This window comes from Acipenser ruthenus, chromosome 3 (assembly GCF_902713425.1).
Source record: "Acipenser ruthenus chromosome 3, fAciRut3.2 maternal haplotype, whole genome shotgun sequence".
NCBI classification, from domain to species: domain Eukaryota; kingdom Metazoa; phylum Chordata; class Actinopteri; order Acipenseriformes; family Acipenseridae; genus Acipenser; species Acipenser ruthenus.
The window spans coordinates 69731301-69755884 of record NC_081191.1 but is presented as its reverse complement, the minus strand read 5'-3'; the positions used below and the strand labels follow the sequence as shown (position 1 = coordinate 69755884).

Below are 24584 nucleotides of genomic sequence, written 5' to 3'. Positions count from 1 at the left end.
ACGTCTGTAAAACACAAAAAGTACTCCTCACACAGACTACTACAGTACAGTCACTTTTGAACAATAAGATCCCAATGTTCACACAGAAGATTTATGGTAGTGAAACTATGGGCATAGCAGTAAATATAGAATTGATCAATTTCAAAACGAAAAGTTATGAAATTTTTTTTTTTTAATTTTTTTTTTTTAACGCCACTCGGCTCCCTGCCTATGTTTGCTTTGTAGCGCCCCACACTGCACTAAAAAAAAAAAAAAAAAAAATAATTCAACTTGTTTTTTAAAGTTAACAATACTATTTTTCAATACAATTTGATAAAACAATACTCTTAATCCAATGAACATGAACTCAAACCAAATGGAAAAAGTAGAAGCCTGTAGTTTACGGTTTTGTGTTGTTCGCCTTGCCTGTGGTGTTCATAAGTTCATTTAAATAAACCTAATTACATTTTTTAAAACGGTAAAAACGGAAATCAGAACAAAATAAACTGTAAATCAGAACAAAATAACACGTTTTCCATAGGGCCCAAGTCTTAGTACTGGGGCAGCAGTGTGGAGCAGTGGTTAGGGCTCTGGACTCTTGACCGGAAGGTCGTGGGTTCAATCCTAGGTTGGGGACACTGCTGCTGTACCCTTGAGCAAGGTACTTTATCTAGATAAATGGGTAATTGTATGTAAAAATAATGTGATATCTTGTAACAATTGTAAGTCGCCCTGGATAAGGGCGTCTGCTAAGAAATTAATAATAATAATAATAATAATAATAATAATAATAATAATACTGTACATTATTTCAGTAAAGTGAATAGCCTGTGTGATTAAGGCACCTCACGACTCCATTCACGCCACAGTAAAACACTGTAACACATCAGAAAAGAAAAACACATAGCTACTATTTATTTATAAAAAGAACAGAGAATAAGATGTCTGTTAGAAAGTGCTTACACTGTTTTATCTGTCCATATTTTATTGTGTGTGTTCAACAGGACATCTGCAATTACAGAACAACTTGTAATTATTCAAGCGAGCTGAACCAAGCAGCCGTGAAAGAGAGGGACGCTGGGAAATGAAGTCTTTATTTTTTCACGTGAATGCACAAGCACCGTTGTTAAGGGGAGGGATGCTGGGAACTAGTATTGTATCAGACAACAGCTTTGATTTTTAATGAAAAAAAAAGGTTTTTGGTTCTGGACATATTTTGTTTCCTGCCAACAATATACGAGTGAATGAAACTAAAAATGGAATCTTGTGCACTGTGTTGAAGTTTAATTTAAATATTGAGTTGTTTTTTAATGTTTTTTCGATGTTGGATACACACACTTTTTATGGATCTTCTGGATAAATGGTACATCGTAAAATCGACTATGAATGTTTTTTTTTATGCTATTAAAATAGATAACATTTTAGTGCTAACTTACAGTCCTTCTTTATGCTCACCATTGTTTGTCTTTAAGTGGATCTATATGGTACGCGATTTGAATAACAAACAGAGGTTAAAATATGACTTACAATATTGGAAGTAAAATATAAAAATATGAAATTAGTGAAACATTAAATTTATGACCATTAACAATGGGTTTAAACGTGTAGTTAATTAAACGTAGATTTACAGCCCTACTTGGAGCATGGTAATGTTATCGCTAGCTATTTGCTGCTGTGTTTGTTTCAGAATTTTGATAAACTAATCATTATCTACCTATTATGTGTTCATTTTTAGCGTGGGTGAAACCAGGGTTAACATTGTAATAAAATAATCTCCATGACAGATTATATTAGCATTTTATAGACACTGAATAAACTTAATATCCTGTTAGGTCATTGCCTGTTATCTTATAAAATTGTAATGTTTTTAACAGTTATTTAATTTCACTTTTGGTCTATAAAATAAACTTCATACATTGAAACTGTATCCACGTTGTTCTGTACTGTAGGTATGTGTACACCACTGTCCAATACGGCATTACAGCTTTCCGTTAAAGGAAGTGTTATTTTTGTATATGTCATTGTTGTGAATTTACTGAGTATTTCTCCATTTTTAGTAAGCCTTCATTTTGTAACTTGCATAATGTACTCTATACTGTGATATTAAAGTTATTGTGTTTTTTTTTTTCTTTACAGTTATCATACAGTGGAAATTCAATACCTGCCAATCCCACATGTATATAACTTCAATGTTATTTAACACTACCAAATATTACGTGTAAATCAGTCTATACTTTTTGAGTTATAAAGTTTCAGAAACAAATTCACAATGCCTCACTGCACATGACCACTTTGAAGCGAGGTGCTTTTTTCACATGCGTTACTTAATATCTCTTCCACAATATGTCAATAGGTATGGTTGGGTGCTGAGACAACTAGCTGCTGCTGAAAAAGGAGCTAACAAAATGTGTAGCATCAACACCAAAACTGAAAATGTCAAATATTCTTGATGTGTTTGAATGGGATCTCTTCTTACCAACTTTACCTTACTCTTTCCATCCACCTAGCTGTACCCGCTTAATCCTAGAGAGGGTTGCTCTTACTGTTTATCTTAAACTAAAATTGGGAAAATACAGCGAACCGCATATTCCACTGCTACACGAGGCTGTGCTTACAGAATCCAGCAATATAAGTGTTACATGGAACCTATACTACATGGTGAATTACTAGAACAGTACCCTCTTTGTAATCACATGAAGCTGTATTTAGTTTGTAGCTCTTTCTTAAATCAGAAAACAGTATATTCAGTATATTGATGCAGTCATCAAAGCCTGATCAAAAGAAGGACTGTATGCCACTGATCTATTCATACACAGCATGCTAATGAAGTTATCATTCAAGACCCTCCCCCCCCCCCCCCCCCCCAACCCCCATCATTCTCTGACAAGCCATTGTTTGGCTCAAGGCAAAAATACAAAAACAAACAAACATAACACACCCCACCTTATGTAGAATGGATCAAAATGAGAAATTAGTCTAATATAATTGGAGTGTTAAGAGAATACATCTGTCTATGAATATTATTCTGGCAACAGTACTGTAATTCCATGGGTTCCTTTTCAGGGCCCCCAAATAACTTATTGCTGCTTTACGACTGGATACATACACACACACACACAGACACACACACACACACACACACACACACACACACAGACACAGTCACACACACACACACACACACACACACACACACACACAGTCACACACACACACACACACACATAGACACACACACACATATATATATATATATATATATATATATATATATATATATATAGAATAATAGATGGGCTTCAGTGAGTTACAGGAAAATAATTCCATCTATGGTTTCTGTGATGTCATAAATTACGAGTCCGAAGGTCGAGTAATTTATAAACTGTCGCAGAAACCCGAGATGGAATTGTTGTCTGTAACTCAGGCCCATCTATATAAATAAAACAATGCAATTGCTTCCTTTCCTCTCTTTACTTTCAGAAGTTACAGGTAACAACTGTAATATTATACAAAGTACAGTGAATGGCTAATGTCATTTACATGTCCTCTCCTGTTATTAGCAGGCACACAAATTCCGTCAACACCTATGTTCCTGTTTCCAAGATGTTCGTGTTCTGCACATTTTGATATCTATTTGCGCCATTAAACCAATGCAAGCCAAAAAAATGTTATATAAATAAATAAACATTAATAAATCAGCACTGAAATCCGCATCTCCTGCTCAGATTTAAAAGCAGGAGATGGCTCTCTACAGGGTCATGGATTCTGTGCAGCTGTACCTAAACCAGAGGCTCTTGGATAATGTTCAGTTTGACAGTTCCTCCTCCCCTCCCCCCACCCAACACACTGGAACTCCACAGCTAAAAATAGACCGTCCAATTCCTCAGTTGGAGCCTTTTCATTTCTCGCACTCCACAACACAGAGAAATCGGCCAATGGATACCTCTGTATAGTACCGCTGTCTCCTGAAGACCTGCAAGCAATTCAGTGACTTTAACAAAAGCTTTCCAAAAACCTGTGGCTGACTGACTGCTATCAAAAAGAAAACATAAGACTCCTTATTAACTCACTGTTAACATATGGTTGAATAACAATGTAAGAAATGTACTGTATGGTCAGTCACAACATTTAATGGGTTTCTTTTTTTGGACACAAAGATGAAAACAAAATCTACATCAGGAGCCACTTTACAGCACTAAGGCTGTCCTAATTCAAACTGTTACTACTGTAGAGTGCTTCGTCCCTTCCATCTCCTGCCAGACATGGGGGCAGTGCTCTAAATTGTTCACACACTTATTACTGAAAATATGTGTATAGATATTTTTTTTAATGTAAAACACAATACAATAACTTAACAATCACTTGCCTAAATTAAGTACACAACCTTTAATAGGTCAATAAAATACAAAGGAATATCCTTTCCAAGTTTCAACACAATTACATGAGATTCTCAAGATACAGCCAAGAAGATGAGATTCCCAAGTACAGTATGTCCAATAGGGGGCCAAATTTCCTAAGCACTTTGTGGCACCAAACACACCCACTGGACTTCAGTAATATTGTGTATATGTGTAAATGCCTACTTACAATGGTAGAATACTTTATGTTCATGCAAGGAATATTTTGCCAGAGCCTTTTAGAAAAGTTTTTTTTTTTTTTTATGCACTGTGTTATTTAGCAGCTGTTACTGTAAGAATGTATGCGAGTCTCGGGCAGAGGTCAAAGTACGGGTTATGCTGTTTCTGGACAGCGAGAGTATCCGGTCTAAGCAGTGAACTGCTGTGCAGCTGAGTTAAGCCCCCAGAGGTAGCCATTCTATATACTAGGAAGTGAGGTAAGCTGTCTATGCCTGTGTGCACCTTTCTGACTGGTGGAGGGTTGTGCCAATGCATAAGGTGCACATACAGGGCAGCTCTATGTCCCCTCCAGTATTCTCTTTCCCGAAGCAGGGTGCACTTTCATGAAACAAAATCAGACACCTCTTGGACAGTGTTCTGTAAAATACGGCAGCATTTTACACAAGTGATGTGCAACTACGTGCTAATCGTCTTCCAGAGAATTGATGCCACCAAGAGATGGAAATAAGACTCCCATTGCATAGCAGTTTTATCCATTCCTGGTTTTACTATGCGTTTAATAAGACACACCTGAGCTTCTTACCTATACACTCTGGCTAATCAGCAGCAAAATCTGGAATGGGTGAAACAGCTGTGCAATAGGAGTTTTATTTCCATCCCTGAAATCAGACCTGGGGTCAATTACAAGTGTAATTGTGTAATTTGTAACTAATTGCAATTACAATGTAATTGTAATTGAACCTTTGCACACCTGCATAATTGTATTTGTAATTACCATATAATTGTTCAATTACAATTCAATAACACACCTTTTCAAACTTAATCATTCACAGTTCCATTCAGTGTTCTGCACTGAGCAAACATTCTCGTATTTTCAATCACTTTTTGTGACCCCCATTTGTTTGAAAAAATGTTATATAGGATGTCTCTGTATTTGTACCTGTGATTACTGCTTGGTAGAATAAACAGAGTAAACATGTTAATGGGTGTAGCAATTTATGTTACTTTTTAGTGTAATTGTAATTATATTTGCAATAACTGCGGCATACTTGTTACTGGAATTGTGATTATAATTAACCCCAGGTCTGCCTGAAATGGTTGATTATCATTTTCAATAAAAAAAAAACAAAAAAAACGTACTGGTAGAACTTTTATTTTACTTTTGTATTTTTCAACTACTACGTGAACAATGTACCAATATAAATGACAATACACTGTTAAGTGGAAAAAAAAAAAATTATGATCCTCACAAAACAATACAGTTTCATTAAAATGTTTAATAAATTAATATGTCATAAAATATAAAATAAAAGATTCATAAAAAAATGGGGGTGGGGGGGTTTAAGCCCAATCAATATAATGTGTAACCTTCTTCTGCACTTAAAAAGCAACATGCATATATTGTTAGTTGTTGTATTGGACAATCTTGATCTGTCAACATTCCCTGTGATTTAACCTAAGCTTTGTGAGGACCCATTTTCTAAGCATATAGACTAGGTCTGCTACGATGAAATCGAAAATCGATTTTTTGATCATTCCATTCCTCATTATATATAAATGCTGGATAATTGATTCATAACATTATTTAAGTTTATCAATGAAACTGCACCGAATGCCCTTCCTTGCCATTTACAATATTTCTGTCAAAGACAAGCAGTGGGCGTGCTCTTCTTTTCCTGCTCTTGATAACTAGCATCTGATTTGCTGGTCCCATCCTACCAGCGAATCAGATTTGAAAATGCTTTGTAAGTACGCCCCTCTGTGTATTAGCTGTATCCAGAGCAGGACGACAGGCTTGTGTTGTATTCCTGGCAAAAAGCCTGTAAATAAGTATTTTTGTATGTTAAACTTGCTTTAGGCGAATGCTGTGTTTTTTTTCCTCCTGATGCTACCAAGGCATAATTACCCCTCGCATTCAATTGTTGTGTACAAACTTTTACTCAACTTTCCGGGGGGAAAGGAATGGAGCAAAACTGTATGTGGGCAGTAAAAACATAGATATTTACTTGAACGATTCGATTTTGTGTGCCCAATTAATCAATTGCTATTTTGAGGCTTAACTGACAGCCCTAATATAGGCTTCGCTAGGATTCTTACACACCGCCATTGGATCAAACAGACTTTCCTGTCTGGAGAGAAAAAAAAACCCAAACAAAAAAAAAAAAACACCTTTTGCTTTACTGGCTTTAATTTTAAAAGCTTCACTTAAATTGGTCACACAGTAGATCAATACTAATAACCATTCCATGGTAAAGCAAGCTGCTCACTCAATGTGAGTGAAGGTCTAAGACTAAGAACTATTTTGTTCCAATACAAGATACAGTGTGTTCTGATGACATAATCACCTGCATCACAAATTCCATTAACCCAAGCACTTACGTCATTGCAAGGATACATTCACTAAGCACATGACCCTTCCCTTATTTAATCTGTTTTTTTTATTTTCAAAATAAAAACTGGTGAAACTATACCAAGCACTTCTGGTACTATCCAAGACTGTAAACACTTATGAAAAAAAAAAAGGTTTGTTTGCCCTTAGAACTCATGGGACTTCAAATAGTATATAGTATTAACATAAACCTTTGTAAAACATAATGGTGCAAACTGTAAGGTAACAAAAATAAATATATGATTAGTTAGACTATAAGTATTCAGATACTACATTTTGCAGTCTGCAGCTGAACAAAGAGTTGTGGGAACATGAAGTGCCCCCCCCCCCTTTTTTTTTTAGTTAAGTTAAATGTTGCTTATCTCCTATGTAGCTACATACGGATTATCAGGCCATGTAACTGAGTAATGTTTTTCTATGCAACATGTCAATATAAAGAGTTTATCCAGAATCCACTTCATTTTAAACATAAAAAATGATGATTGCTTTGTTTTTTCATTAGATCAGTGTTGTACTGTACATTGGGTATAGGAAACTGTCACAGCTTATTTTACAGTATGCTGATTTTTATTTTTTAAATCTACCTATCTAGTGTTAGAAAACTAAGCTGTGATATAACAAACCAATACTTGTCTTAAAAGGATGGTCTCATGCAGTACAGTTGGTTAATAATTTCCCAAATAATAGCCCACGTACTCGAATCCAACGCCAGACAATACTCTCCTTTACATAGTAGTGTACATAAACCTCCCAAACGTTGCCACAAGTCCTTTTTTAAATGTCAGTCTTACAAGTAATATATTCAGTGATGAATATAATGTTTGCCTTCTTGTACAGTTAATTGTGTATGGTCTAGGGCTGCTATGATTAAATCTAAAATCGATTTTTCAATTGATTCCATTCCTCATTATATACATCAAGATAAATACTAATCAATTAAATTATTACGTTTTTGTAACATGCATAGTTTATAACATTATTTAAGTTTATCAACGAAACTGCACCGAACGCCCTGCCATGCTATTTACAGTATTTCTGCCAAAGACAAGCAGTGGGCGTGCTCTTCTTTTCCTGCTGGTGTTAACGAGCATCTGATTTGCCGGTCCCATCCTGACCACCCGTGAATCAGTTTTGAAAATGCTTTGTAAGTACGCGCCCTCTGTGTATTCGATGTAAACAAAAAGCACGCCGCCATGGATCCAGAGCAGGTCGACAAGTTCCTGGCAAACTACCTGTAAATAAACTTTGCACATTGAAGAAAACTGACTGTATACTGTTTGCGCTTCTTTGGAGTTTCAGAATGAACTGTTAAACCTGGGAATAATACTGATTTTTATGTTTTTATACAATGTATTTTTCAAACCGGGCTGTGTGCTCTGTCTGGGTTACCTGACTGATGACCACATCTAGTCGATGTAAGTACAATCAGTGCAGCCCACAGCTGATAAAAACATTTTATGAGGGTACTCCTACAGTACCACTCGCAAAACTATATTACAGTTAATTATCACTCACATTAAATTGTTGTGCACAAGCTTTTACTGAACAGAAGTGATATTAAAATAACCTCGTCAGTGGAAGTGGAGCAAAACATTTTTGTGGGAGGTACAATCAGATATTTTTTCAAACGATTATATTTTGTGTGCCCAATTAATCGATTGCTATTTGGAGGCGTAACTGACAGCTCTAGTGTAACTAAATAACATAACATATTCAAATTCACGTATTCACACACGCGCTACATTAAATTGTTAAAAATAGATGCCTGGCCTACCTGTTTGAAGTGTGTCTCGGAGGCCCTTTACTTTAGTGCAGTAGTTCCAATATACAAACAAAACATAAAAACGGCCGTTCGGTCCAAAATCATACAGAACAAATTCAAGTAAAAAAAAGCCTTCTGCCCAGTACTGGGAAGATTGGGGAATGCGAAGTCCACTGACAATGAAATCTGTTGGAACACAATGTCCATATTTTCATCGATTCCACTTTAAAAAAATGCTTTAACATTCCAGTTCGGTACAAAATCCAAACAAAGAAGAATTCCAAGCCAAATGTGGAAAAAAATACAGTCAATAGTAAAAAATTAAAATCAAAAGTTCAAGCTATGTCTGCTTTATAGTAACCTATGTTTACATACAACAAGGTGTTCTTATTTTTTTAGGATTCAAAGTAAAAAAAAAAAAAAAAAAAAATTCCAACACTTCATTATTCCAGTCTGTTCAGTACAAAATCCAGGCACAGAGCAATGTACAACAATTTTTTTTCCTTTGTTTAGAGATGCCATTAAACGTGCGCCACTAAAGCACCTGATTGGCCGACGATAAAATCTGCCCCAGTGTCATACTTTCTGTTGCACCAATTAGAAAAACTACTTGGAGTAATTGCCAAACCCCTTCCTTAATATATGCATAGTTTTGAAATTAATTTTATTTTCCTATAAGTTAAATTTTTCGAGTACTTGGGTAATAAATCAAGTGCTCGAGCATTGATTTTTGTTTCGAGTATTCAAGTGCTTGAACTTGCTCCCTAGCAGGTATGCCTGTTAACTCCTGCCTTTTGGCCGTTTTAAGAAACATATACTATAACCAAAGACCAGAGATTTAGATGAAAACGTTTGGATCGATCTACACATTTTCTTCAGCATCTATATGTACGTTATTGAAGATAATTAACTCTGCAGTGCACATTCCAAGAACAAACACTTTCAAACAATTTGTATTACTCTCCCCAAAGTTAGAGGACTGCAAGCAAACGCAAGGAGATCCCTGAAAAACAGAGTGCACCTGATGGACCACCCAACACAGCACCTCAACCAACAGACCCTGTGCCTCCTTACAACAGCTCAGTTGCTATTTATTAATCTATGCCAATATTACAAATTATTTGTTATGTAAGAGTCTTCAGCCACCCAAGATATGCACTCTGCAGTTGTCAAATTACACTTTGATTATGTAAATTTTGATTAAAAAAAAAAACTTGATTTTGAAACTCTTATTTTTTAAATGCATCTTTCCACCAGTGCAAAATAGTCCCTATACCTTGGCTCTAGAGACTACAAAATGGCTTGAACTTATTACTGTTGAATTGTTGTAGATATACAAATGTATTTACATATTTATTTTTATACTGCAGCTTGAATTTATTGTTTTTCTGTATGTGAAAAACTACAAAAATATAAGAAAGCTGATATTTACATGTTTTATACACATCAAATGTATGTACCAATGTTTGAAATTACTGTTTCATTACAATAATGATGCTCTGCAGCTTTACATTCTAAAAGCCAAGCCTTCATTTGTTCTCACCCCCAGTCCTCCAGACTCGGCACATCAGCTGAACACACAGAGGAGCAGGCCGTCTTGTTGGGTGTCAAAATTGTTTATTACATTTTAATACACACCAATGTCTGCAATTGCTGTACTGTTGTTTACCTGAATACTTCTTGCACTGAGCTTGAAATCTGAACCTAGTTCCCTATGTTGTTAAGGTCCAATGCAAGCATGATCTACCCCAGTTTTAGAAACTGCCGACCAGATTGATATTTTGAGATTTAAAGAAAACAAATCAAAAGGAGACTGATTAACATTTACATTTCTATGATTCTGTTTACTTTCTAACAGAGTAAGAATAATGTATATATTTTTTTCAAAAAAGCTGATTATCTAAGTGGCCTGTAGTTTTTAATCACATGTAATTGCAGTAAAATTCACTTTTCAAAAACCGTTGCAGTTACTTAAGTTTTAAGAATGCGAGGAGACAAAAAGAGTTCCGACCCATTCAGTGTTGTTAAAATTCCTATATGGTCAAGTGATCACTAACAACTAAGCTGAGAGTTCAGTTTGCCCATGACATTTTATAATCACTACTAAAATGTAACCACTAAAATTACAACAGTTGTGTATTTTTCTTTCAACTAAAGTGAGAAAATAACACATTTAACACCTAGTTTATCCATTCTAACAAACCCCCTTCATATCATGGAATTTGGAATAAAAGCAAAAAGATACAACACCTATAAAATCTGACAAAACAAAGTGATCCTACTATAGTGTGGACAATTCATGTGACATAATGCTGTTGTTTTCAGTAACCTACATACTAGAATTTCTGCTACTTTAAGATTTCAGCCACTGTCTGAAGCTCTATTTACTACTTTTACTGTTTTTTGCTCAATGCAGTAATTTCTTGAATGTATTCTTTGAAATAAAATTCAATTTTCTGCCAACCGGCCAGCTGTTAAGAAGCTTAAGGAGTATGCCCCCAGACCCCAGCTATCTTGAACATCAATTGTTCATTTCAACCCTTGGATTTTCAAATACAGATTGCATGGTAACAAAATCTGATTTCCCAAATATTTGCAATATGTGAATGAATATGACTAAATACAGTTTGCATGTACATCATTTTGTATACGATTTCAAAAGCTTTCTATTGTACAGGAAGATACTGTTCAGGTGATTTGTCAACCTTTTTACAGCAGTCCCATTGATAACATTCAAATATTTACCTCAGTATACGTTACACACAATAAAATCAACCCTCACCAAATAACCTATGCAACAATACTTCAAAGCAAACATGAAACTAGTTACACACGTCACATTCATGAGTTTAAACAAAACAAAAGATAATCCAGCATTTTCTCCTCATCTTACACATCCACGGACATTTATATGTAAAGCTGAACAAATAATATAAACAAAAGGGAAAACACCCCTGAAATTTAGTAAACTTCCAATGGACAGCCTATTCCCCAAATAAATAACTGGGATAATTATGGACATAGTAGAATGGTCCAGGTAAAAAGGTGACACATATTAATTTTATTTATGAAAAGTATAGTTGTAGTCGGCAATGAGCATTTACCATTTGGGACACACTGCAGCATTCTGCAGGCACAACCAATACATTTATTACTATTTATAAAATGCAGAGAGTGTTAAGTGAGCACATGTTTAAACTGCAGCAATCTTATGATCAAACTCCTTATTGCAGTGAGCAATAAGGAGCAGCTGAAATGTACTGAAGAACGAAGCTTGTGGACTACGCTAAATATTTAGTCATTACTGTCAAGCCTTTTTTTAGGGGTGGGGGTGGTGGGAGATAGGGTAGCATTCCAATGTATTAGCACCATTTTTTTAAAACATTTTTCACTTCAAACAGCTTTACACACACACACACATGCATGCATGCATACACACAAACATCATTAAAAACCCAGGTACTTACTACTGTGCACAGTCGATGAGCTGGTATTCATTCGACCTCTCAAAACATGCCTTTACTCCTTCATCGTCCCACAGCTTCTTCGCATGATCAAAGAATTCCTGTTTAGGGAAAATAAAACATTATTTGCATCTTGAAGCATCCCCTTTAAATGAAAACCAAGCGTTTCTGACTCTGCATGAATACTTTTATTTAGCCACCCGGGGAAAGAGATGAAGCAAAGCAGCAACAGCTCTTGTTTTTGACTTTTAAAAGTATTTAGCTTGAGTATTATATTACTATGACTAGTGCTTGGATTAACATTAAAATGAATATTCTTTACCTTTGACTTGGCTGAAAAAAGTAGTATTACCGTAACAAAACCTAAAATAATAATAAAACAATTTAAAATAACCAGGAGAAAAATACACACAGTAGGCTATCCCATGAAAGTACATTATAACATCATTAATGCATGTTTTTTTTTTCTTTGCATTATGAACAAACATAGACATGGTCATTTTGCCTCAATATATTTTGAAGTGGTGTTTATCTGAATAAATACATCAGTAATCAGTGCTGGGACAGGTATTTTTGGCAACCCTTCTGGCTCAAAGAGCCATATTGACAGACAGTGGGCTAATGGACTCTCCAAACTTAGAAAAAAAAAAGCACTGGCATATTTTCTCTTATGCAGAATTATTTGCACAAGCATGTAACAGTTAAGTCAATGGATAGTTACATTATTGCAGCATTTTTTGTTTTGTTTCTGAGTGATCGATGACACCAAAATATGCCTGAGAGCTGGGATGAGATTTCACAGTAGGTTTCTGGTTATAAAATACACACTGCACTTGTCAGAGAACCTAGCAAAATGTACCGAAGGCCTTGGGAAAGCCATAATAATATGAAACACTACTGCTACTTGAAGCAAACCAGGTACTGTTTAAAATATGTTGTTTTGCCAGTGCATTGATGAGACACAGGATTTGCTCAAGGGTACAACGGTTAACCCAGGTGAAGTTACCATTTAATGAAAACAATAATAAAACAAACACTGTTCGCCTTGTTTTAAAGATACACTCACGCAATTCTCTATGACCATTCTGAATCATCATGCAAGATTTTGACTTTGTCTGGTTGGGTATGTCTACTTGCTTATAAAACAAACAAAAGAAAAGAAAAAGAAAAAACTACCCAATTCATAATGAAACTAGTAACGTATTTTCTGTTATCTGCAGTCCCACAGACATCATTATCATAGAATCTGCACTGTAACTCCTGGAGGGAATGACCTGCATCTCTTTAAAATCAATACGAACTAAGTTTAGATCTAATTGTAGTAACATTTATCCATACTGGATAATAAGTTCTACCATCACGAGAACTTTGAAAACAGAGGATCAGTGTTCCGTGACGTACCTGGAGGCCTACAATCAAGGGTTTACCACAATCCCTGTACGTTTACCTATGTGGCAATTACTACATATATCTTTATATCAATAATAAAGCAAAAAATACATTGTTATATTCTACAAAATACATTGCTGCTATGTACAGTCAATACTTATGGGTCTGCTTGAGATGGGGTTCTTAAACATGTATCTAACCTTCCTCCAGATCTCTAATCTTGGACTACCTTACCAAAATGACTGCTTATCTGGATATGTGAAACCAGACAAAAGCATTTTAAGCTTACTGTGGCTGGCTATATTTTAAGTTCTACCAGAATTGCTTGACATTTCCTCTTGAGAAAGGCACCCTTTATTTAAACTATGATCCATGCAGTGTAAATAATAATTGTATATAAAAAAACAACCCACAATGACCACGTATGCAACATGGAAATATTTAAGCAAATCTGTAAATCAACATCCTCTCCAAGCTAATAAACAAACACAATGCCCACTCACTGTACATTTCATGTAAGACAGTTGCTCACATCTGAACTTACGCATTTGAGGCAGGAAGTACCTTGGGGGGGGCTGACTAGTGAGTAATACTGGTGAGAACAGGGGAATATACAAGCTTAATTGCAAACTATGTTCTAATGAACACATCCATATTGTACATGGTGAGAGTAACAATTCTGCTTATTCATACTTTTGGCCAGTTATAGACTACAGTACATTATTGAAAATGCTTTTCACTTTAAGGTGCCATTTTTCAAGTGTCCTTAAAAGTGTACAGTAGTTAACCTAGATTCCCAAAGAGCATAAAAGCATCACAATGAGCAAGTCCTTCCCCTACATACTAGAACAACCAAAAGGTAACTCATAGCTTTGAAGAGACATAGACTCCTCCAGGCCTTATCAACATTTTGATCTATAACAATGATTGATGTAGTTTTTATTTATTGATTTTTCCTATGTTCATTCTGTTGCTAGAAATACACTACAGGTATATTTTTTGAGATTCACGCAAGTTTCTGAAAATTGAATTGCGGAAGTCTAGCACCTACACACAAACATTTTAAAAAGTGTTTATATCCCACCCCTATCACTTCTGACTGGCTTGCTGTGAGAAAAGCTGATCTATTGGTTACAAAGAAACCCAGAGAGAGCCTCCAGCAATGCACAGACTAATCTTTTAAATTTAAGGTATTATTAATGTTTTTTGTAAATTAGCAAATAAGTGATTCTGCTTTCATAAGGTACAACAAAAAACACCAGTCGCCAAGGTTTTAGCGGATTAGAAAAAATCGTGTTGTGTATTTTTAGTCAACTTTGTGGTCAAGCATGTACAGTACTTGTTGAGATGTTTAGAAAAAACGTGAAGTTTACTGTTTAGAACCATTTCAAGACAAAATTTCCCTGGCAAAAAATGTAATGATTTTTTTTTCTTTCAATCTTAGTGTTGCTAACCTATACCTCTTTCACAAAGATGAGTTATGACGGCTCAGAAACGGCACTGATGTGGCATTTTGGTCTGTGTGAATTGCCTGTGCAGTCATATTTTATGGCGTCTCTGAAGCATCTCAACTCCTGTGTGAAAGGCTATGCCGGCACTGAAGAGCTATGGATTGAAATGGGCGTGGATTGAAATGACAAAAATATCTTGCACTTATTTACCGTCTCACCAGAATTTGTGCGACAGTTTAAAAAAAAAAAAAAAAAAAAAAAGGCAAATGAAAAAGCGCTCCGTGTGATATGTGACATTAATATACAGTACTGTGCAAAAGTTTTAGGCAGGTGTGAAAAAATGCTGTAAAGTAAGAATGCTTTCAAAAATAGACATGTTACTAGATTATATTTATCAATTAACTAAATGCAAAGTGAGTGAACAGAAGAAAAATCTAAATCAAATCCATATTTGGTGTGACCACCCTTTGCCTTCAAAACAGCATCAATTCTTCTAGGTACACTTGCACAAAGTCAGGGATTTTGTAGGCATATAGTCAGGTGTATGATTAAACAATTATACCAAACAGGTGCTAATGATCATCAATTCAATATGTAGGTTGAAACACAATCATTAACTGAAACAGAAACAGCTGTGTAGGAGGAATAAAACTGGGTGAGGAACAGCCAAACTCAGCTAACAAGGTGAGGTTGCTGAAGACAGTTTACTGTCAAAAGTCATACACCATGGCAAGACTGAGCACAGCAACAAGACACAAGGTAGTTATACTGCATCAGCAAGGTCTCTCCCAGGCAGAAATTTCAAGGCAGACAGGGTTTTCCAGATGTGCTGTCCAAGCTCTTTTGAAGAAACACAAAGAAACGGGCAACGTTGAGGACCGTAGACGCAGTGGTCGGCCAAGGAAACTTACTGCAGCAGATGAAAGACACATCATGCTTACTTCCCTTCGCAATCGGAAGATGTCCAGCAGTGCCATCAGCTCAGAATTGGCAGAAAACAGTGGGACCCTGGTACACCCATCTACTGTCCGGAGAAGTCTGGTCAGAAGTGGACTTCATGGAAGACTTGCGGCCAAAAAGCCATACCTCCGACGTGGAAACAAGGCCAAGCAACTCAACTATGCACGAAAACACAGGAACTGGGGTGCAGAAAAATGGCAGCAGGTGCTCTGGACTGATGAGTCAAAATTTGAAATATTTGGCTGTAGCAGAAGGCAGTTTGTTCGCCGAAGGGCTGGAGAGCGGTACACGAATGAGTGTCTGCAGGCAACAGTGAAGCATGGTGGAGGTTCCTTGCAAGTTTGGAGTTGCATTTCTGCAAATGGAGTTGGGGATTTGGTCAGAATTAATGGTCGCCTCAATGCTGAGAAGTACAGGCAGATACTTATCCATCATGCAATACCATCAGGGAGGCATCTGATTGGCCCCAAATTTATTCTGCAGCATGACAACGACCCCAAACATACAGCGAAAGTCATTAAGAACTATCTTCAGCGTAAAGAAGAACAAGGAGTCCTGAAAGTGATGGTATAGCCCCCACAGAGCCCTGATCTCAACATCATTGAGTCTGTCTGGGATTACATGAAGAGAGAGAAGCAACTGAGGCTGCCTAAATCCACAGAAGAACTGTGGTTAGTTCTCCAAGATGTTTGGGCCAACCTACCTGCCGAGTTCCTTCAAAAACTGTGTGCAAGTGTACCAAGAAGAATTGATGCTGTTTTGAAGGCAAAGGGTGGTCACACCAAATATGGATTTGATTTAGATTTTTCTTCTGTTCACTCACTTTGCATTTAGTTAATTGATAAATATAATCTATTAACATGTCTATTTTTGAAAGCATTCTTACTTAACAGCATTTTTTCACACCTGCCTAAAACTTTTGCACAGTACTGTATATACAAAAAAAAACACAGAATCAACACAGCAGCAATTGAGCTTCTATTTAAAAGTTTCAGACAGCAAAAAGTAAACAAATCATATTATGCGTGCCCACGCATTGTGATCTCTATGGAAAGCCATCTGGGACAAAAATGCATTGTGCTGCTTTAGAGCGAGCCAGAATCTGAAATGCCTTGCTTAAACAGTACCCAACTTCCTGAAAATGTTGTGTAGTGATTTTTATATAGATTGTATATATTATATATATTTTGTTGCGATTTCCTGTTATGTGGAATGTAATAAATGAGAAGAGTTATTTGAAAGAGTTAAAAGTTAAATTTCAGTTGTCATTTGCTTGTTCAGTTACAAAAAGGCACAAGTAAACCTTGTGTTATTACTTTATGAAAACGTGTCGATGGCCACTGTTTACTGTGAAGAAATGGCAATGGCAAGGAATGAAAATAAACAAATAAATAAATAAATAAATAAATAAAATGCAGTGTCAACTTTATGTACTATTTATTTCGGGAATAAACAAAAGAAAGTTTAACTTGAACTGCTATTTAGCATCCTTTGTTTTGTAGTTAATTCACTGGGGTAATGTAAGGCCTACACAACTTATTCTTTACTCCTGGGATATTTTTCTATTTTAACGTATTGCATATTGTAAGATCTTGCTGTAAATAAGGCACACACACAAGGGCCATGGCAATATAACGGCTTTTATTACTTTTTGAAAAACGAACGAACATCCGAATGAATATTTAAATTATGAGCGAATATCCGAATATGAAAATCCTGTGTTTGTATCAGCACTAATATATATATATATATAAACATCGCAATTTGTTGTAGCTGTTGACAGTATATGCAACCGTTACCTCGTGTTGCAAATGAGTATATCAATTTCTAACGCAACTTACTGCATTCACTGAGTTGCAAACTTACTTGCCACTTCTGGTGTGCTGTGACATGTAAATTAAACAGGAATGGTGACACAGTCGATACGATTTGTAGCATTTTGGTTAAATATGACAGACTGGACACATTATTTCCAGAAGTATTGTGAATAGAATTTCCTTTTGGCATATAGTCTTGTGAGATATTAAACCTGGCTGAATAAACCCATATAACGTGGAGCTGAAATCGATCATTTACACTACATGTTCACAAGGCAAGCTACAAATATAGCCTCTTTTCGTTTCACATAAAGTTCTGTTACTATATGCAGCTAGCCTCCAAAAACGTATTGAAATAATGGTATACTGTATTCCTATATCCCTGGTAACACTGTATCACATAGTTTATAATGTTGAAAATGAAAAGTACTAAAACTGTGTTGTTTTTTTTTAATTTAGTCATTCCAACCAATTTAGGAACAGTCAAGTTACATAGTTTTATGTGGAGTGAAAAGGCTGGGACAGCCAGCTTACATTTTTTTTCTCCTAAACAGTGAAGAATGAACACATATTAGAAAGGTGTGCATTGATGTGAATGCTAGATTTTTTTTTTTTTTTTTAATAATGCTGGCTAAAGACAAATGTGCCTTCATAATGTGTAAGTTTAGTGTTTGTTTCACATTAAAAAGTTGTTTCAGTTAATGGCGGCTTTGAAGGCGATGCTTGGTATCGCATTAAAAGGGAGCTGTAATATACAGTCAGCATTCGGATATAAAACACTCAGATCAGTCGTGTTTTACCATCCTTGCATTAAGAAACAAATCAATTCCCATGATATACAGTGGTTTGCAGAAGTATTCACCTTTTCACATTTTGTTGAATTACAAATAATGTATGCACAGTTTTTCAAACAAACTTTTTTCTATTCAAAGCTGAAGTGGTTAAACTGAACACTGTTATATGAGGAGGAGGTTAAATGTCAGCAAAACTTGCAAAGAAAATGTAGAAAATGAAATTTACTGGTTGCATAAGTATTCAGCCCCTTAAGTCAGTACTTGGTAGAAGCACCGTTTGCAGCAATTACTGCTAGGAGTCTTTTTGGTCTCTAGGTCTCTACTAGCTTTGCACAGTAGGATGGTGAAATTTTTGCCCATTCTTCACGGGAAAATTGCTCCAGTTCTGATAAGTTTGTTGGGCCGTCGATGGACTGCAATCTTCAAGTCTCGCCTTAAATTTTCGATTGGATTCAAGTCAGGACTTTGACTGTACTTTGCACCATCCATTCTCCCCTCTATCCTGACAAGCTTCCCAGTCCCTGCCGAAATGAAGCATACCCATAACATGATGCTGCCGCCACCATGCTTGACAGTTGGGATGGTTTTGACTGGGTGATGTGCAGTGTTGGGCTTGCGCCAGACGTAACGCTTGGAATTTAGACCGAAAAGTTCAATTTTTGTCTTGTCTGACCACAAAACCTTTTTCCACAGGTCTGCAGTATCATCTACATGCTTTTTCGCAAACTGCATACGTGCTTTAAGATGAGGCTTTTTGAGTAATGGCTTCTTTCTTGCCACCCGTCCATACAGGCCAGCTTTGTGTAGGGACCGGCTTATTGTTGATGCGTGAACACTGACTCCCATCTCAGACACAGAACTTTGCAGATCTCTCAAGGTCATTGTTGGCTTCAGAGTAACACCCCAAACCAGTTTCCTGCTTGCCCGGCTGCTAGGTTTGTGAGGGCGACCTGATCTGGGTAGTGTCTGGGTGGTATGATGCATCTTCCACTTCTTAACGATGGACTTCACTGTGCTGAGAGGGATAATCGGCACCTTTGAAATTTTCTTGTACCCTTCTCCTGCTCTGTGCCTCTTTACCACTTTATCCCTGACTTGTTTTGAAAGCTCCTTGGTCTTCATGGTTGCTTTGTTGGATCACTATGTGAGTTGCAGCTTGAAAGTCTTTATATACCTGAGGGAAATTATCTACAAGTTAAACCTGAGTACACCATTTCACTAATTTTGTGACCTTTCAAACAAATAATTTGCACCTGAGCTGATTTAGGGCTGCAGTAGCAAAAGGGTGGAATACTTATGCAACTGAGATGAGTCTGTTTTTCTCTGTAAATCTTACTTATTTATATTCTATATGCATTTTTTAACTTCAAACTGTCAATGTGGAGTAGATTGTGTCAATTCTACTGATGTTGATTTAGGAAGTGAGTTCCAATGTTTCTTAAGAAAATGTACAAAGTCCTTTTCTTCAATTAATAATAGGTTTATTATGATACATGCAGGGAATCATGTCCCAAGTACAGAACAGACAGATTTCATGTTGTGATAAGCAATAAAAGAAGAAGTGAAAGAGAAGTTGCGGGCTTCTTGCTTTCGAGTTCAGATAAGTGTAGTTTATTGAAGATAAAAGTTCTGAGTTGCAAAGTTGCAACCAGACATCTTAAAGGTTACATGGTGACAACAGTTTGCAGGTATCCTCTCTCCAAGCACGGATCAGAGCAATACAAAGAACATTTCAGTATTCTCAGTTTAAATGCAGTCTTTCAGTGACATAATGATTTTTCTTTAAACCAACCAGACAAAGACACAAATCTCTTATCACTTGGTTAAGTGTCCAGTGTCCAGGGCAGCAGTGTGGAGTAGTGGTTAGCGCTCTGGACTCTTGACCGGAGGGTTGTGGGTTCAATCCCCAGTGGGGGACACTGCTGTTGTACTCTTGAGCAAGGTACTTTACCTAGATTGCTCCAGTAAAAACCCAACTGTATAAATGGGTGATTGTATGTAAAAATAATGTGATATCTGTATAATGTATAATGTGATATGTTGTAACAATTGCAAGTCGCCCTGGATAAGGGCGTCTGCTAAGAAATAAATAATAATAATAATTGTCCTAACCCTGGCTTCCAAGCATCTGGTTCAATCCAGTTTCTCTTTGAAGTAGCTAGTTTTTAGAACCCTCCTAGAAAACCTGTTTTATATCTAGTCTGTAAATATGTTTAACAATGTGTTGGTACCTCTAACACAAAAACAATAATCCACCCTAAATGGCAAATGCCTTTCTTGTCAGAACTGGACATCAAAGGAGAGACCAACACCTATTTCAGATTGTCTTGGAGCCTTGTCCTAGCAAAGACAAAAGTAACCAGAAAGATCTTTATCAACTTACTGTCTAACTAGGAATTTAACCAGAATCTGACTCAATGTTTAACCCATTCTTTGAGTTGTATTCGAAGACCAAAAATTAATTTATATCTAAATAAAATGTTCCAACATCTATATGTAAAGTCTAATTTGAAAGCATCGTGGAGTGTGCTCAGGTGCCAACAAAATGTGAAAACTTTGCAGGGGGGGTGAATACTTCTGCAAACCACTGTATATATGTAACAAATTAATGCACTTACCAGTCACATGTGATTTCCGACTCCGTCACCAGTTTTCTGATACAAAGCCCATCTCTTCAATGTTACAATTTATTTGATTATCCGTTTTTCTTTTTATCCGTTGTCTTTATTGTGCAGTTACCCAGTGCTGATTAAAAACAAAGCGAACGAGACAAGCTACAGTAATGTAAAACAGTTAAATAACCAGTTTTTATTTGAACCTGGCCTGGTTATAGTCGAAAAGTAGAGCCAAAGAAACAGCGCCTTCCCAACATGCCTCTCCACAGCCCTGCTTTATGTTGGTGTTCAGCAGGGTTGGGCGATATACCAGTATTTTTCAATGACGATAAAAAGTTTTTTGGCCAGTGTTCGCCATTTACCTCATTTTATTAACAATGTGAATGTACCCGTTTTTGTGTTAGAGTATGTTTAACTAGTGTTACTATTCCGTTGTAGTAAAGCAGCCTACAGACCAAGTGCCTTGTTTTTGTTTCGCTGTCACTTGCCCAAGGGTGCGCCGCGTTACACTAGCTAAATTAAAAATGATTTGCTTTTAATATTGAATATTAAATTATATTTACTTGCCCAACATTTCTGTTGTCGTATGTTAATAAACTTACTTTGTGTATATTCATACAATCCATGGTGAAAGAGTAATTAACTTTCCATGACAAAATATTTGTATTTTTTTTTTCTTTTTTCTCAGCCATGGCCTTAAGTGAAAAACCTTAGAAAGGCATCGTCTTGAACTAAAATAATCATGATATATTTTATTGATGTATATAGCCCGCCCCTGTGTTCAGCAGTACCACAGAAACCAACTGTTCTCCACTGTCAACTGTCAAAATGTTTCTTCCCTATCACACTTATCTGACTGCACCTTTGCTAAACAGCAGTGAAACAGGCTTTTCTGGATAACTGGAATTTCCTTTTTGTTTGTAAATTCAGATTATTTCAGTTGTGCAGATCTCAAAATTGTAATTGAGCATTCTGAAAGCACAGCACAGCTCAATTTACTGCAACGTCTGTTTAAAACATCAATGCTAAAAATAAAGGGTGTTGTTGCCAGTTTCCAAAGTAATGAAACTGAAGTTTCCATAAATCAGAAAAGGGCTTCTCATTCAGTGAAGCACTAACTAATTGTGAGAAGAAGTGACTTACAGTAGTCTATATAGTCGTACAGTAATGATGTTAGCCAGCATAAAGCACACATCTGCCCATTCTTGAATTACAATCACAGGAGTGTAACGATAACAACTGCAATAAGATAATACTGCTCTCTAGTTATGCAGCAAGTCTAGTCATATATTACAGTATATATCACTAATTTGTCATCCTTTTGTGTTTATGGGCTTCAAAAGCAGTGACTAAAAACTAGGTCAAACCGGAAACAACATGCTGCATCAAAGTTCTTATATAAAAAGTATTCTGCCAACTAAAAATGATGATTCGCTGCATTGTAGACCCAAGTACTTGTCCACAATTTTCTATAAATGATTTCAAGTTTACAGTTTGTTATTGTTATTTGTCTGCCCCCTCCCCCCTCCAATCTCTACCCCTGCTGCCCTTCTTGGCAATGGCTGTTGTCACCTGTTATTCTCTTCCAAGCTCTCACTGAGGGAGCCTAAGCTGTTTGGAGTATCTCAGTGATTCCTAGTGCAAAAACTCAGGCACGTCACCAGAGAGCAGTCAGACAGGCTTGCAATATAAAAATAAACTAATGACCATTAGATCCCTTTAATTTGCAAGCAGCTCTTTCATCAAAGCCTTCATTAGCACCCGGGCAAAGGCAGAAGAGTCATTAAAGCTATTTAAAAATGGTCACCTTAGCACCCAAAGGTTTGCTTAATGACACCACTCTGAGTCCAAACTAGCTCTGCTTTGTGCGTCTGCACTGACACCAGATTCATTAGATGGAGAGCCTAAGGGAACAGATACCCCCAAATGGGTATTTTGTGTGTGTGCATTTATTAATCAAACAATTAACTCAGTAATTAGCAAAACGCTTGGATAGGTGGATAAACATGCTTGCTCCAAAAACAGCATGTTGGCTGGCACTGTGGTAAACACCCTGCTACCCAGGTCCACCAGATCTCTTCAAAATGTCAGCTCAGTCATTCCCACAAAAGGCCAGATTTACCAAGCTTTTGCTCAAGTTAAAAAGTTTGCTTCTGAAAAACCAAAATACTAAATAATAGAACACTACTGTGGTTTTTCCCAGGGAACAGACTTTTGTTTGTGGTGCTTACACGTCAGTGTGGAGCGTACTTTTTCAAAGGCATAACATTTAACCAAGGTGGCCAGACAATTACAGTGCGTTTGCGGCATGCAGGGCATACCTGAAGTGCCATACACTGAGATTCAAACTGCTTCAGGTACACAAGGCTTCTGACAGGGAGACAGGCTGTGATCAACAGCACCCGTAGCATCCACCCAACACTCCTGTCATACAAACAAGCTTGAAAAACAACTTTCTACATATGGGCAATTAGGTGTTTAACATGTCGAACAATAATAAGCAATCATTTCTTTATTACTGCATCATCAATCTGGAAAAATGTACTCATGCCTACCATACAGTATACAAGCACAGAAAGATAAGAGAACATATGGGGAGAGATATCCCAGTTTTGGGTAGTTATTAATGGTAAACTGGTCCAGTAAACTACAGTAAACCACACCTACTGTACCATGGAGATGTATTGGCATGTGAAGCTTTGGTCCCTCCTTCTCCACTGTTCAAACCTATCACTGCTTACATGCTTTCCAAATCCTTTATTTTTAAAAAATATTTGGAATCGACAATTTTTTTTTTCTCATTTTCTCCCCAATTTGGAAAGCCCAATTATATTTTATTTGAATACTGTTGAAGACATTCAGTAAAGTGAATTACTTCTCTGGTATCTGATCACATTTCGTCATACAACCCAGCCACTGAATTTCAGATGGTTCTTCTTTCATGAGAAACATTTAGAGCAATGGTATGCTGCACTGTACGGCATGCATTGTAATAACCATCGAAACTCAGCATTGATTATGCATAGTTAAATTACTGTATGTAACACAACACCTAAAACAGTTTACCATGGCAATCTATTTTTTGTGTTTTCTATCAGTTTGCAGTTTTTAAAACGCACTTAAGTGAGGTTTTGGTACTTTCAAATGTGTCACTGTAACAACGAAATCTAAAGGTCCACACGCAAGTTCATAACCCCTCAGCTCCAAGCTGTGCCACTGGAAGCACACCCTGTCACTTTTTACTATAGATCTAACCCCAGACAATGCAAAATTGAAGAATAACGCCAGTTTGGTTAGGACTATGTGGTACTTTAGCCTCACCAAAGTTGCCATAAGCAGTGCTCGAATGCATGACATGCAACTTCAAAACTCTGCCAAAAATCCAGA

General features: G+C 36.6%; 1 protein-coding gene across 2 annotated transcripts in view; it reads right to left on the bottom strand.

Moving 5' to 3' along the window:
* Positions 1 to 24584, bottom strand: part of LOC117394828 (guanine nucleotide-binding protein G(olf) subunit alpha) — a 153299-nt gene that overhangs the window by 41139 nt on the left and 87576 nt on the right. For both annotated transcript variants that reach the window (XM_033993451.3, XM_033993452.3), the window contains exon 5: positions 12175 to 12272. In XM_033993451.3, coding sequence (XP_033849342.3) covers positions 12175 to 12272 — 98 coding nt within the window. The remainder of the gene's footprint in view (positions 1 to 12174; positions 12273 to 24584) is intronic.